Here is a 14,401-nt window from a genome sequence, read left to right as displayed (position 1 = left end):
ATCCATACCAGTAAAAGTCAAACGCCAAACGCCAAGTGTCACAAAAGCCGCCTCTAATTATGCTAAAATCATTATCCCTGGTAGGACACAGTGAACGCAGTGTCACTTTCAACATTGACCTTTGCGAGCAACTTGCCATTTTGCTGAATATCCAAGACCTCGCCATCCTTGACACCATAGGCCTGACCACCGGCCTTGGCTTGCACCCCAATGAAGTTCACATTGCCAAAGTTGGCAAGTGGTACCATGTCGGAACCAGAGTTGAAGTCCTCTACAATCCACTCGGCATTTTGACCACCAAGTGTGGCAGAGGGAGAAGGAGCATCCAGACTCTGCGTTACCGTCTGTCCATTAGACTGGTTCTCGATTATAGCAACGCCCTTGCTCGGCGAGAAAGACTCCACCTTAGCGACGATCACATCGCCTTCGGAGAGGTCGATATCAAAGTTCACTGCACTGTCGGGGTACCACTCATACCACGCATCGAAGCTCTGGTCACCATTCTGGGTGTAGGCGTCAATACCAGTCTGCAAGATGGCGTTGGTATAGGTATCACCATCAATACCAACCCAGGCGGACACGGCTTGCATGTTGCCCGAGTTATCGGTTGCCATGGGATTGGGGACCGTGAAAGTTGCCGAGACAGCAGTATAAGTGGCGCTAGCAGGAGGTTTCTCACGCACGATACCGGCCCAGTTCTTGCTGTACTGGACGTTTGTGGAGTCGTCGCCATCCTTGAGTAGGATGCCGTTCTTTTCAGCAGGTGTGGACTGGCGCGACAACACGCCGCGTGCCTGCAAACGTTCAACCAAGCCAGGCCGTGGAGCTGCGAAAGCACCCGTCGCCAGCATAGCGGTGGCAAGGCTTGCTGTGATGAACTTCATGTTGGCGATAGTAGATGAAAGGCAGAGTTCTGCGGATGAGAATGGGAACTGCAAGGAGAGGCTTGCGGCGTGGTGAGACCAGGTAGCGCCGTATGAGATTCACAAAGAGTTATATAGTTGCTTGTAGAGAAGGTTGCATGCAGGATTCATCCGCATGGGGAAGTGGGCCTCGTGCTTGGTGACCTGGACCCATCTTGGGGTCCTGGCAGGGCATTGTCTGGGGCCCGCTTTTGAGTGGAGGCGTGGGAGAAACAAGGTCTGAGAAGCGTGATGGGTGTTCGAAACTCATTTCATATTGATTGGCTCTATCGAATTTGGGGTCTTTTGACCTTCACCCATTCGCAATGACTGTCGAGCATGATCCCTCAGTGACGGGTCCGGTGTGACCACCAGCGCTCAAAACAATCCGGCATCTCAGAAAGCTTGGAATAAAGTATCAGCTTGCGTGTCTGGCTGATAGAAACATTCTCCAAGAACAGCAATATCTGATAGCACAGCCATGGACGGATTGATTAAGGATCGACAGTCAATCCGATCTGAGCCACGAGGCACCGATTTTAAATACTCCAAGATGATCTACCTAAAACAGAAAATTAGCAGCTTGATTGATCCTGTACACCAGTGTATAATCTCCACTATCTACCATACTACACAATGTAGATTTTTAGACATTATCCAGTGGGAAAGAGGCTGAGAAAATCAATCTACACTAGCCACACCAGGAGCCAGAGATGTAACCAAGCGTCAGACGGTTTGCAATTAGAATTCAAAGAGAAAATGAGGTCATTCTATTTGGCTGTGTCTGCAGACGTGATCAGAATCATATGCTTGCAAGGTTGGCCGCATACCAGTCGAGGAATGCTAGCATTCCTCGCCACAACTCTGTCAATGGTGATACGCGGCCTAAAGTATTGCTCATGCCGCAACCGTTTCGCTTTGCAGATCATTCTTGGCATTTAGAACAAAGCTTGTCGTGAACTTTTTGGAGCTATCAGGTGGCCAAATGCATTTCCAGGTTACGCCTAGAGACAAAAGTTGGAAGCTATTACCAAGACAGAAACAGAAGAGCAAAATCAAAGGCTTTGAAGGGCTTGATAATCTTTGTCCACCCGATGAGCGTTAGCTTTGTACAGGCTATGGAAGCTATGAGTTCAAGTCTGAATAGGTATTTCTTTTCAGATATCGCCCGAGTTCCAAGATTGGGCAATTGTCTTCCAACAGCACACTGCATAGTCCAATTGGCATTGACATCCCAGGTGGCCCATGCCAGACGCAGAATATGTGAATTAGAATAATGAACCACCGTCATGTGAATCTACGAAAGAAATTGGGAAAAGAGGTAAGAACAAATCTCGCCAGTGGTATCAATCACATTGGGAGGCGGCGCATTTCATCAGCCGACCAGTAGTTGCGCATGTTCTCCGCGCCCAGTGTCTTCACTTCTTCATCCAAGTGCTTCCACAGCACCTCTCCGAATGCCTCCATCAACCGCTTCACCTCTTCACGGCGCAAATCTTCTTCGCCAGATCGGCATTTCTCAAGATATGCCTCCAGCTTCTCAAGACCGGCATGGATCTGCTTATGTTGGCGCAAGAGTTCAAGCTCTTTCTTGAATTCTGGCATTTTCTTGGCCAGCACCGGGAAGATATGCTGCTCTTCAATAGAATGGTGAAAGTCCAACTGAGAGCAAAATTGAAGACCCATCATGATCATTTGGCGAGCAGAGAGTCCCGAGGGCCGCTTTCCAGCAGCACTACAGGCATCGAAGAGTTGGTTCCATGTCAGGCGGAAGTGATTGTGCTAACCATTAGTCAGGATTGCTCATCGGGCCTGCTCATGATTACTCAGGGCTTACAAAGGCATCCATCTGCTCGGCCAACCGATTATATGTTCGAAACTCACTGGGAGTCAATTTGGGGAGGGGCTCTCCAGAACCCTGCATGCTGGAAACACTGGTATTTTTCCCCATGAGGTTGAATGGTGCGGAGGAAACTCGGGCAGAAGCAGAATATAGTCGAGCACTAATAGGAGCCCGGAAGAATGGTGGGGGCACAATCGCTCGCAGGCGCATGAGACGGCAGTTTCGTGGAAATGACTGCCGGGATCTGTGTCAAAAATTGAAAATGCAAGTCACCAAGCGGACGCCCTTTTATATTAGAAGTTAGAATCCGGGGATGATGAGAAAGCAGAGATTTTTGATTCGGCGGAAACTTGCCCCACGCTACAGTGGACCTGTGGCAACTGTCAGCCTTGGTTATTCATCCCTTCAACAGATAAGAGAGCGAGATTGCTGAAATTGAACAAGCATCAATGGAGGAATCCCGTGGACTACAGCTCACGTGTGAATAAAATGAAAAGAAAAAAAAAGAAATTTGGTATTAATTTCCCAGCCAACCTCTACAGACTACGAGTAAAATGTTTTCATGTCCCAGATCTTCAATGGACGTGTGCCATCTCGGTCTGGCAGAGCCAGACTCGTCAGACACAAATCTAGTACATCACCGGTCAAAGGGAATCTTGAAAAAGAATCCCCTACTTGATATCAGCACTTCTTCGGCACAACCACAGCCATGGGAGGGCCAGATCGCAATTTGACATCCGTGCTAGTTATCGATGCTGCGGGCATCGTGTTCAGTACCGAATCGGGGCCCGGGGACGTGGAATATAATGTTAGATTAGTATCAATACACATCGCGCCACCGGTGGCAAGAGGTGGCATGCGGGGATATAATGAAACAAGAAGCCACCGGCACGGGGGAATCGAATATTAGGAAGATACATGTCGTAACGCCGTGGAGATAAAACAGAGGGAATCACAGCTCGTCCCGGCCGATGGCAGCGGCAGAGGCAGCGGCTAGCTTTCGCGCCATCTTTTCTTGGGTTTGGGGAGGTGGGCGAAGATTGCCAGACTTGAGTTCTTGCCAGGCGAGATCAAACCGAGCGCCCATCCACCAAGCGGCAAAGATCTGAACTACGGTCAGCGATAGAAAACCAGAGCGACAGTCTGAAAAACCTACCATAGTGCCTGCGACAAAGAAAATAACCGCACCCATGAGCGCCATCATGAAATAGATATCGGCCTTATTCTCGGCATCAACCTCCCGCTTCTTAGCCTGCTCCGCAGTAAGCTCGCCAGTAACCCGGCGCTGAGCATCAGCGGCATTTTGAGTGGGGAAAATGGTCTCGATGAACTTCTCGATCTACAGAAAATGATTAATACCATGCACACAGTGGGCAATGATGGAGATCTTACCCGACCACACTCGATGCTGATCTTCAGGAAGTTGGGGTCCTTCGCGGTGTTCTTCTTGTGAACCTTACGAGCAAACTGGCGGAAAGTCTGGCATAGAGTCTGCAAGTTTTGTGTCGACTGTACCATCAGTTCACAAGCATCACCCTTGGTGATCTTAACGTTGCGCTCAAAGACATCATAGTTGCGGAAACAAAGCTCTAGAGTGGCAATGGCCATGGCCTGTGGAATGGCACAGAAGTTGAACACACTCTGCTCCCGCAGTCCTGCGAGGTAGAAAAGACAGTCCTCGACATGTTCGAGCGCATTGAGAATCATCTCAGCATTACAGTTGAGAGCTGCATCCCGGTTCTCAGGCTTGAAAAGATCTTCGAACTTGTCGACATGCTTCGACCAGATCTCCCTGGGCCAAAATCGCCGCTCGTCGTCGAAATCCTCTCGGATGTCGCGGATGATGTTTGTCTTCTGTAGGAAGAGACCCATGGACTTGTGGAGACGGGCGCGTTTGAGAAGGGCCGGGTTTGCCAAGTCAGCTTCGACAAAGAGCCGGGTCAGACCCTCACCGACCAGTCCAGCGACATAGTAGCAGTACATATCGTATTCCTCGATAGTCTTGACGCTGGCATCGTCGCTCTCCGCCTTGACACAGTAGTCGGCCATGCCATTGCTCATCTTGTCGGTGATGTCCTTGACGATAGCCTGGTAGGCAGGCTTCATGTTCTTGTACTCGGCGATCACATTGTCGAACTGAACCAGCAGTTCCCGGTCCTTCTCCTCGGGGCGGTTTCCGTTGAAAGTCCAGCCATCCTGCTCCAAGATATCCTTGAAGCCACGAAGAAGCGGCTCCTTTGTCTTGAGGTCGATGGAGGTATCATCCTCGATGGTGTCCAGACCACGAAGGACCAGGTAGAACACACACACGGGAAACAAGAGCTCCGGGTGCAGCTCCTTGATGACCGCGCTGAAACTTCGACTCGTCAAATCCAAGAATTCAAAGCATTTCTTCTGCGTCGCAGTGTCGTCCTTATCATTGCGCTCGTGCGGCGGATTGTGCCAAACCTTCCTATGAGGATAATAAGCTTAGTCGAACTCACGATGCGAAAGCAAGCTTTGCCAAGTGCAAGCGAAACACTAACCATTGAATAATTGACCTCAATTGGGTCGGATGAAAGGTGTAGTAGAGAGCATTCTTAACAAAACCCATGATGAGTGGGGAAGATATGACACGTAAATGTCCGGGGCCAATAGCAGGCGAAAGGTGAACCAGAAACCCAAGGATGAGATCCCAGTGATCTCAGAAACCAAACTAAAGAAAATTGTACAGAGAAGAAGAAAACCGAAAAGGAAGATCGAGTCCAAGATCCAAGAAACTGTGGAGAAGAAGAAGGGGAAAAGGGGGAGAAGCGGAAATGAGGAAAAGATGGAACAAAGAGACCGGGCCCACGTGACTAAACGCGGTGAGATGGATTATTTGGCGGGGAAAAAGTGATTCTCAAATCTTCGATTATTGATTTCATTAGGACTTTCGCAATCTTGCTTAAAGACGCCTTTTTAAACACCTATCCAACTACTGGTGTCGCTTTTTGCTTGTTCTTCTTTTCTTGACCGCTGCAGAGTCCTGGCTCTGCTTCCATCATGGTCGCTGATACCGCTTATTATGACGCCTTGGGCGTCCCGCCAACAGCTACCGAGCTTGAGATCAAGAAGGCCTATCGGAAACTCGCCATCGTCACTCATCCCGGTAAGACTGACACCCTAACCTACCTATCGGTTGGCGCTAACAGTCTTTCCCACCTCCAGACAAGAACCCCGGCGATGAGACCGCGCACGCTCGGTTCCAGGCGGTACGCCGGAATCCCACCTGTGACTACCCGGAGTCCCCGACTAATAGCAGCGTCAATAATAGATCGGTGAAGCCTACCAAGTTCTGAGCAACGAGGATCTGCGCAAACGGTATGATAAGTTTGGAAAGGAAGATGCAGTCCCCGGTGGCGGCTTTGGTCAGTTTCCCCCGAATCTCACGATTTAGGCAACCGAAGCGCTGCATAAAACATGCTAACCTTCCTCTACAGAGGACCCCTCGGAGTTCTTCAGCATGATCTTCGGAGGCGAGGCATTCGTTGACCTTATTGGAGAAATTTCCCTCATGAAAGACCTGACTGCGACAATGGACATTACGATGGAGCAAATGGAGGAGGAGGAGCTGGCCGAGTCCGCCGAACAGAAGCTCAATATCCACGATGAGGAGGTAAAGGCGGGAGCCGAAGGCGCGTCCGCGACAAATGCCTCGGCAAGCGCTTCGACAGCTTCGACAGCCCCAGCAGCAACTGCAGATACTCCCCAAGCTTCCTCGGAAGCCTCCGGTCCCGGCTCTGGAACCAGCACACCTCGGCGGTACATGGGCCAGCAGGCTCTTATGGACCGGTCGGAGGAAGAGGCGCGCATGGATGCAGCTGGTCTGTCCCAAGAGGAGAAGGAACTGCGCAAGAAGGAGAAGAAAAAGGGTCTGTCAAAGGAGCAGCAGGAGCGCCTGGCCGCGTTCGAGGAAGAGCGAAGAAAGGCTCGGGAGGACCGCGTTAACACCTTGGCCAACAAATTGATCGACCGTCTCAGCGTGTGGACTGAAACAGACAAGGGCAAAGATGTCACCCATGCGTTCGAGGAGAAGATCCGCCTCGAGGTCGAGAACTTGAAGATGGAGTCGTTCGGATTGGAAATTCTGCACGCGGTTGGAGCCACTTATGTGCAAAAGGGTACCTCGTTCCTCAAGTCCCAGAAGTTCCTCGGTATTTCCGGGTTCTTCTCGCGACTGAAGGATAAGGGTACTTTGGCGAAGGAGACCTGGACTACCATCTCGACCGCCATCGACGCCCAAATGACCATGGAGGAGATGGCCAAGCTCGAAGAGCGTGGTGGTGAAGACTGGACAGATGAGAAGAAGGCCGAGTACGAGAAGAAGGTGACCGGCAAGATTCTAGCTGCCGCATGGCGTGGCAGCAAGTTCGAGATCCAAAGTGTTTTGCGCGAGGTCTGCGACCAGATTCTGGGTGATAAGCGGATCCGTCTTGAGAAGCGAGTGGAACGGGCCCATGCACTGGTCTTGGCTGGTAACATCTATGCTAAGGTATGCCTCTACTTCACCGTATAGCTTTTTGCTCTTATACTAACCAGGATGACCCAGGCCGAGCGTGATCCTGAAGAGGAGGGCGATTACATGGCGTTCGAACAGTTAATGGCCGAAGCCATGACCAAGAAGGGCAAGGACGAGAAGAAGAAAAAGGAAAAGAAGAAGCATGGACGGGAGTCCCAGGACCAGGAGTCGGAGGAGAAACCGACGGCGGCATGAGTGTTCGCTAGGCGCCTTACCTATCTTATAATTGGTCGTCTCTTTCCTCTCCCTGCTCCCATGCGTGGACATACCTGTATTGTTGGATCCTGTTTCTTTTTGTTGGGGGAGTGGATCACATCCCCCTTTCAGCCTTGTCTCCGCAACAGCAAACCTACGCGTATAGCCCTAGTCATAGATTGCCCTTGTTTACCTGGCTACAGCCAGTCCATGAAATTCACGTCCGCAGAGAACGTTGATTTAGAGAATTATCTGCAAAGACTATTATTAATGCGAATAAGGTACAAATCAGGGTACCCTTGACATGCTCCAATTATTACAATCCACACCGTACCATCTCGTGCAAAAGCCTAGCACCCGACAGGTTCGAGTTTCGTCGTTTATGCTTTACTCGCATGGTGATCGTGAACGCTATCGCCACTGAGCTCAACGCTGGCAATGGCGGAGGGGGACGAGGCGCTAATGGATTGACTGTTCGGCTGGTCATGCAGATGCTCAGCATCCCGAGTAGACAACTCTGACGGAGGAGCAACGGGGTTCGTACTCATCGGCACCTCTGGGTCAGCCGCAGGTGCACTGGCCACAGGCGCCTTGTCCGCCTGTGACTTGCGCATGGACTGATAACCCACCCAATCCGACACCAAAACCCCACAGAGCGCTAGGACCGACAGGATGAAGAGGGCAAGGAAAAGGAGCCTACGATCAGGAAGCGATGTTAGCACGACATACACTTAGACAATAAACCCCCGGAAAACTGTACCAGAGGAGCACCGCAAAAGCGATGACTGCGTTGAAGTAGTCATTAAAGCTGACGAAGCCGCCGAGGTATGAGGCAATATCAGCAAAGCAGGCGAGCCAAAAGACCATTGTCACAAAGTAGACAAGGGTGAACACAATGCCCAAGATCGTGCTGATCTTCCCGCTGACGCCCTTTCGAGTATAGAACCAAGACAGCGCCACGCCGCCGGTGGTGATCAGAATAGTCCAGCATGCGGAGAAAATGAGAAAGGCCAGAATAGGAGGTGTGCTGGTTTTCACATTTTTGTACCCGTAACTTCCGTAGGCATTATAGTAGAGTTCCTGATAAGTGCCACCATAGAAGGTAGCGACATAGGCACATAGACCAAGCTCGATGATGGCAAAGACCAACGATGTAGCCAGGATGGCATAGAGGGCGATGTGAAGAGCTATCATGGTGAACAATGATACCCCCTGTGTCACTGGAGGAGAAAACAAAGAATCGATGTTACTCAGAAAAAGAAATAGGCAAATAAAACCCCGGAATCAGAAGTAAACAGTGCGGTGACTCCAGGGGCAAGTCCCTTGCTCTTTATTGTCTGCACCCTCCATCTCCCACGTGTGAAAGAGCTGAATCAACCAAGCGGCTCGCCAGGGCTCAGCCTTACTGCCTCTCACAACATACCAGACCGGATGTTGGGCGCCATCGGGAGGAGAATGTCTTGGCTCCAATCGAAGCTCTTGAATACGAGTGGACACATCGTGATGGCGCGCCCCCAAAGCCAAATCAGTCCAAGGTAAGCGAGTGGTGGATTGGGATGGCTTATGATCGATTGGCTGCATTGGCCCTAGACCGGCGGGAAGCTTTTTCCTGTCCGGCGTGGATGCTAGCTCTACGAAACAGAAGAAGAATGTTCGGCTTCACGGCGATCTCAGGGTCCCTTGGAGCTTCAGGGTTCGTAGCTGCATTACTGGCTTGGCTGCCTTTCTTGGAACCCGATTCTGTGTCTCAATGTCTTCGATAGATCTATGTGATCAGTCTATTCGAGGTCAGTGCCAGGATTCCCCTTTGAGCTAAATCTGATAATGTTGTGACCCCTCGCATTCTAAGGCGAGTCGGCGCTGTGGAGGTTGTGCGAATTCAGGAAGATATATGGTCTAGTCTCCCTGCGCCATGGCTCCATCGTCATAGCCAACAATTCAGCTCAACATGTTGTGACGATCTCGTATTGACAAGTGATCGACAAGCAGCAATTCCTAACTGAGGAATCACCTGTCCAGGGTGAGTCCGGATCGAGTCTAGCGTTGTTCTAGCGGTCGTGTGCACGGATGAAAAGTGTCCAACGATCTTATGGAGAACTTATCTGCAATGACTCCAAACCGTGATCTACTCCGGTACCCAGGTTAATTTTGTACCTGTGGATTAGATAGAGTGGGGTCTATTTTCGAGGATGGTTTTCCCAAACGGAGATTCTAAATAAAAACACTGTATCGCCTGTCCAAGTTCTATACCCCTGCGAAGCTTAGACGAAAATATATATAATCTTGGATATATAAATCTTCCACCAGTATAGTCCGGACAGACATCGCCAGGCACCTGAAGTTCTAGGCATGAAAGAACTTCGTACCTGACTCTTATATGTATCTATGTATAAGCAATATGAATAAACTTGGACCCTTGAACATGTGTGCAGGTGCTCAGATGCCCTCCAGGGCTACCTATCTAGGTGCAGACGGGATTAGAGATGTGCCGATGCAAGTAAATGTGCAATTGGACTTGAAACATTCGTACATTGAACCTATATTTCAACTCCCTATAGTGCCGGAGTTCCACTGATACATTTTTATTTTTAGTCAATTGCTGACATTCCTGATGAGACCGACGGAACAATGTTGATCCTTAGCTTATTGACAATTTCCACTACGCATTTCGGGTCATCAAAGGTTCTTGACATGCGATTTAACTCACTTCATCAGGTGCCTCGACGGGGGAAAAGAAAAAGGGAAAAGAAAGAGAGAAAACAAAAAAATAAAAAATGAAATCTTAATCGCACCGAGACCCCACCTGAACGCCAGCTCCATGCAACCTTGGCAATGCACTCTAGGGCTTCGGAACGCAGAGTCTCACAGGGTTCGAAACGGAGTGCATTCAAACCTTGAAAACCCCCATTGCCTAATGTAGCCTCAATTGGAGGTATGCTGACATCCAAGCTCTTCACACCTACTGTTTATGGGAATAGGAAATAGGCTTTGAACACAAGCTAATACTAACTCCGTATTGGGGGCTGATCCTACGGACCCGAACCAAAGGGTTCCTTCCAAAACTGACCGTTGTATTTAAGACACAGCGGTAACCCATGGTCCCTGCATGTGGTATCTTGGTAGATATTATTTCTTCCCACATGGCGATTTTATCCTCAACCATCGCGCTGCTAGCTCTTGCTGGCAGCAATGTTGCCGCGGTTATGGCGGCAACGACCTCGAGCTCCGCAGCAGCAGCAGCCAAGACTGGCGCGACCTTTGAGAACGGGTTTGATATCCGGAGCACCTGGGCTAACCTCGCTCCGTACGCCGATTCTGATGGATACGGTGCCCCGAAAGGCTCTCCCCCGCAATGTGAGCTCTCTCAGGTACATTTGCTCGCTCGCCATGGTGAGCGGTATCCCACCTACCACGAGATAGATGGCGGCATCATCGAAAACTTTGCCTCCAAGCTAGCAAACTTTTCGGCAAAGCATCCCAAGACTGCGATAGGCACAGGGCCATTGGTATTCCTGAACTACTGGGACTACTTGTTAGAGTTGGATAGCCTGCTCCCCATGGGTGCTTCGACCTCAGCTAGCTCGGGCGCAGAGCTCTGGAGCAGGTACGGCCGCTTGCTCTACCGCGCCGACCGGACTCAAAGAAAGTGGGATAACTCGATGAATGTTTACCCCAATGGCACTGCTCGCCCGAAGCCCATCTTCCGGACAACCAACTACCCGCGAGTCTTCGAGAGTGCGAAGTGGTTCTTGAGCGGTTTCTTTTCAAACACGGACGCCAGCAGCTCAGAAGCCGATTACGATCTCGTGAGCATCCCCGAAGTGGCCGGCTTCAATAACACCCTTTCTTCATATGAGGCCTGCACTGAAGGTGAAACCGCCGAGGAAACCGCTCTTTTGACCTTTATTGCCACTTTCACTCAAGCCCCACTCAAGCGTCTTACCAAGTACTTCCCCAAAGGTTTCAACCTACAGGCTGTGGATGTCTATGCCATGATGAATCTGTGCCCATATGAGTCTGCTTTGCTGGGCGATTCGTCCTTCTGCTCGCTGTTTACCGAAAATGAATGGCGCAGCTTCGAGTATGCTCTCGACCTGGAGTTCTACGGTGTTTATGGCTGGGGTTCCCCCAGTGGTCGCGCTCAGGGTATCGGCTATGTGCAGGAGCTGGCAGCCCGCCTGGAGGGACGCGTGATTCCGATCAGTCACTCCAGTATCAACTCGACATGGGACGACAACACAGAGACGTTCCCACTGAACCAACCCCTGTTCATGGATATGTCCCATGACAACACGATAGTCTCTGTGCTCGCTGCTCTGAGCCTGAAATACTTCAACTACGGTCCTAATGGCTTGCCTGGCAATGTGGCTACTCCACCCGCTCGCACCTTCAACTTGGCGGAGCTTGTACCCTGTGGTTCCTGGATGGCGTCTGAAGTCTGGACCTGCCCCAGCGATGTATCTTTCGAGAATCTGCAGGAGCAGATGTACAAGAACCCCGACCTTTCCTCCACTGCAAACACCACGGACTACATTCGCTTTGTGCTGAACAGTGCCCCCATCTCACTGGAAGGGTTGAGTGCTTGCAATGGATCGGTGAATGGGTTCTGCCCCGTCGAGAAATTTCTTAGTGCCGTTCCTGTCTTGACCAAGGATGCAATGTACGCCGAGGCATGCTTTGGCAGCTACAACATTACCAGTCAGGTTGCCAACGGCAACCCACTCACGTCATAAGTATAAGTTCGTTTGGGATGTATGATTGGATCTCTTCGATCATCTGAGTTTCATATTGCGAAAAAATATCCGTTCTACCCTAGAGACTACCATTTAGAAAGCATGTCCTGATTTACCATTTTATGTACACCTACTTACGCTAAGACCCATGCTGGAATATGACCTGATTTGAAATATCCTGTTGCATTAATCGCGGTTAACAATAATATTCGCCCACAACCACCAAATTCCTTCAATTATAGTGTTGGCTTCGAAGCTCCTCGTCTTTGCATGTACCGACGCCACTGGTTTGATTAGTAAAGCTACCCTTCGAATGGGCTCGAGGTACGTCACTCACAGCAGGATTGAAGAAGTACACTGGAATGCCAAGGAGGAAAACACTACCTGTAACAGCAGTGAGAATACCCATAGCAGTCGCATAGCTATATTTTGAGACCATGGGAATTAACCCATAGCTAATCCCAAAAGCGATGATATTCTTGGTTCCAACAACAGCCACAAGAGCGGGACCAGGATTCTTTTCCCACGCCTCAGCCGCAAAAGATGTGGAAAGAATCAGAACCGATACAAAGGCAACTTGAAGAATAGTCCAACCCATGAATGGCCCACCCCAGGTAGAACTACCACCCGCAGTGAAGCCATAAAGAAGAAGAGAGACGACCATGAGAATCCCAGGGATAATTAGCAGGATCAACCGGTGCTCCGGAGTATGCACACCACCAGAGCGCTTGGCCATGTATACGATGAACCAATCACCAAAGATACCGGCGTATAACATGCCTCCAAAGCCACCAAATACTCCGCCCAGATTGATCAAGCCGACAATTTTGGCAGGCCAGCCGTAGCTTTGGAGCACAGTATCATATGTTAGCGACATGCCTATGGAGCAACCCAGAACCACTGATGCCAACAGTGTCGCGTATAGAATACCCGGGGAAGTAAACGCCTCAAACATTTGGAACCAAGTCATCATTACTGTCTGAATGGGGTTTTTCGCAGGGGTCTGCCACAACTTCAGCATCTTAAGGTATGACTTCTTAGGCCGTGCTTCGTCCGCGATATGTGTGTCATCGTCCGCATCTGCTGATTGCAGATAGCCTTGGGACTCCGCCGCAGTCAGAATCTGCGTCACACCAAATTGATCCGTGATGACGACTTGGCCATTAATAAACTGTGTATGACGCTGATATTTGGTTTCAAAGCAGCCGAACACAACCAAGATCAGACCAACACCGATCGCAATTACATATACCCAATAGAACCAGCGCCATCCAAGGGCCGCTGCTTCATATGAGCTGGCTAGGTTGAGGCAGCTGGTAACGACATTCTGGGTTGTCCAATACAGGCCGAAGATCAGACCTCGTTGATGGACAAAAGTCACTTCGGAGAGCATCAATGGAAGAAGCTGTGATGGAGGTCAATAATTCAGTTCTTGCCACTTGAATTCAAGGGCACTGACCGACTCGGTGGCCCCTGTTGCCAGTCCCTGTATGATGCGTAGAGCGAAATGTTGTTGAAAGTTCTGAGACACCGCGCAGCCAATGGTTGCAGCGAAGTTTACAACAATTGCCAAGATGGCAGCAAATCTGCGGCCATATATAAGACCCAAAGGAAGGATTAAGTAGTTTCCTGTCATTGTTAGATATTTTCGAACGCAAAGGCCGGTGAAAGGGGTTGACTTACCAACACCAACAAACAATGAAGGAAACGTGCTCAACCAGACAACATGAGTTGCGCTAACGCCTTCGGCTCCGTACATCTCTATGAAGACACCCAGAATGGCACCCAGACCACCAACCACAGAAAGAGACATGATCGCTAATGGGAGGTCAGGGATCAAGTGCTGCATAGGAGAGAGGGTCTCTTACAAAACCAGCAGCAGCTGACGATCACACCAGTCTTCTCCCAGACCGTGAAATTGAGAGGATCGTTGACATCATTGCTGGGAACTGGCAGTCGTTGAATATCTCCTGCAGCGTCCACTAGGACCTCGCCGCTCTGCCCCTGAGGTTTAACATCCTCCAGAAGCTCGACATTCACCTTCTGATTCACAACAGACATGATGCTGGTGTGTATTCGACCCAGCGCTGCTCCAAAAGAAAAGCAAAACGAGGAGCACGATAGGCGACACTGCGCCTTTTCTGTCTTTAAGCACCGACACTCAATAGTGCGGGGGAATTGAAGCGAA

At 50.2% G+C, this 14,401-nt stretch overlaps 7 protein-coding genes across 7 annotated transcripts; 2 read left to right on the top strand and 5 right to left on the bottom strand.

The window, feature by feature from the left end:
- Positions 1-71: 71 nt before the first annotated feature.
- N7484_012008 (A4/G1 family peptidase) lies at positions 72-884 on the bottom strand (the record flags this gene model as incomplete). The annotated part of the gene is made up of 1 exon (XM_057122395.1): positions 72-884. The coding sequence occupies one exon, from the start codon at positions 882-884 to the stop codon at positions 72-74; it is 813 nt and encodes a 270-aa protein (XP_056968149.1).
- Positions 885-2,252: 1,368 nt separating this feature from the next.
- N7484_012007 (hemerythrin domain-containing protein) lies at positions 2,253-2,826 on the bottom strand (the record flags this gene model as incomplete). The annotated part of the gene is made up of 2 exons (XM_057122394.1): positions 2,253-2,684; positions 2,740-2,826. 2 exons carry the CDS (start codon positions 2,824-2,826, stop codon positions 2,253-2,255), a joined length of 519 nt encoding a protein of 172 aa, XP_056968148.1.
- An 871-nt stretch (positions 2,827-3,697) lies between these two features.
- erg9 (bifunctional farnesyl-diphosphate farnesyltransferase/squalene synthase) lies at positions 3,698-5,338 on the bottom strand (the record flags this gene model as incomplete). Its single annotated transcript, XM_057122393.1, has 4 exons — positions 3,698-3,850; positions 3,902-4,084; positions 4,138-5,197; positions 5,229-5,338. The coding sequence occupies 4 exons, from the start codon at positions 5,336-5,338 to the stop codon at positions 3,698-3,700; spliced, it is 1,506 nt and encodes a 501-aa protein (XP_056968147.1).
- A 431-nt stretch (positions 5,339-5,769) lies between these two features.
- On the top strand, positions 5,770-7,480 carry N7484_012005 (DnaJ domain protein; the record flags this gene model as incomplete). Its single annotated transcript, XM_057122392.1, has 5 exons — positions 5,770-5,875; positions 5,935-5,978; positions 6,041-6,134; positions 6,207-7,258; positions 7,316-7,480. The coding sequence occupies 5 exons, from the start codon at positions 5,770-5,772 to the stop codon at positions 7,478-7,480; spliced, it is 1,461 nt and encodes a 486-aa protein (XP_056968146.1).
- A 380-nt stretch (positions 7,481-7,860) lies between these two features.
- On the bottom strand, positions 7,861-8,674 carry N7484_012004 (MARVEL domain-containing protein; the record flags this gene model as incomplete). The annotated part of the gene is made up of 2 exons (XM_057122391.1): positions 7,861-8,176; positions 8,241-8,674. 2 exons carry the CDS (start codon positions 8,672-8,674, stop codon positions 7,861-7,863), a joined length of 750 nt encoding a protein of 249 aa, XP_056968145.1.
- A 1,946-nt stretch (positions 8,675-10,620) lies between these two features.
- Positions 10,621-12,213, top strand: N7484_012003 (histidine phosphatase family protein; the record flags this gene model as incomplete). The annotated part of the gene is made up of 1 exon (XM_057122390.1): positions 10,621-12,213. The coding sequence occupies one exon, from the start codon at positions 10,621-10,623 to the stop codon at positions 12,211-12,213; it is 1,593 nt and encodes a 530-aa protein (XP_056968144.1).
- Positions 12,214-12,445: 232 nt separating this feature from the next.
- Positions 12,446-14,274, bottom strand: N7484_012002 (uncharacterized protein; the record flags this gene model as incomplete). Its single annotated transcript, XM_057122389.1, has 4 exons — positions 12,446-13,618; positions 13,673-13,842; positions 13,897-14,031; positions 14,082-14,274. 4 exons carry the CDS (start codon positions 14,272-14,274, stop codon positions 12,446-12,448), a joined length of 1,671 nt encoding a protein of 556 aa, XP_056968143.1.
- Between the last annotated feature and the right edge of the window lie 127 nt (positions 14,275-14,401).

The sequence above is a fragment of the Penicillium longicatenatum genome (assembly GCF_028827895.1).
Source record: "Penicillium longicatenatum strain IBT 33135 chromosome Unknown contig_7_segment0_segment0, whole genome shotgun sequence".
Taxonomy (NCBI): Eukaryota; Fungi; Ascomycota; class Eurotiomycetes; order Eurotiales; family Aspergillaceae; genus Penicillium; species Penicillium longicatenatum.
The sequence above is the reverse complement of the archived record's forward strand: the minus strand, read 5'-3'. Positions and strand labels throughout refer to the sequence as shown.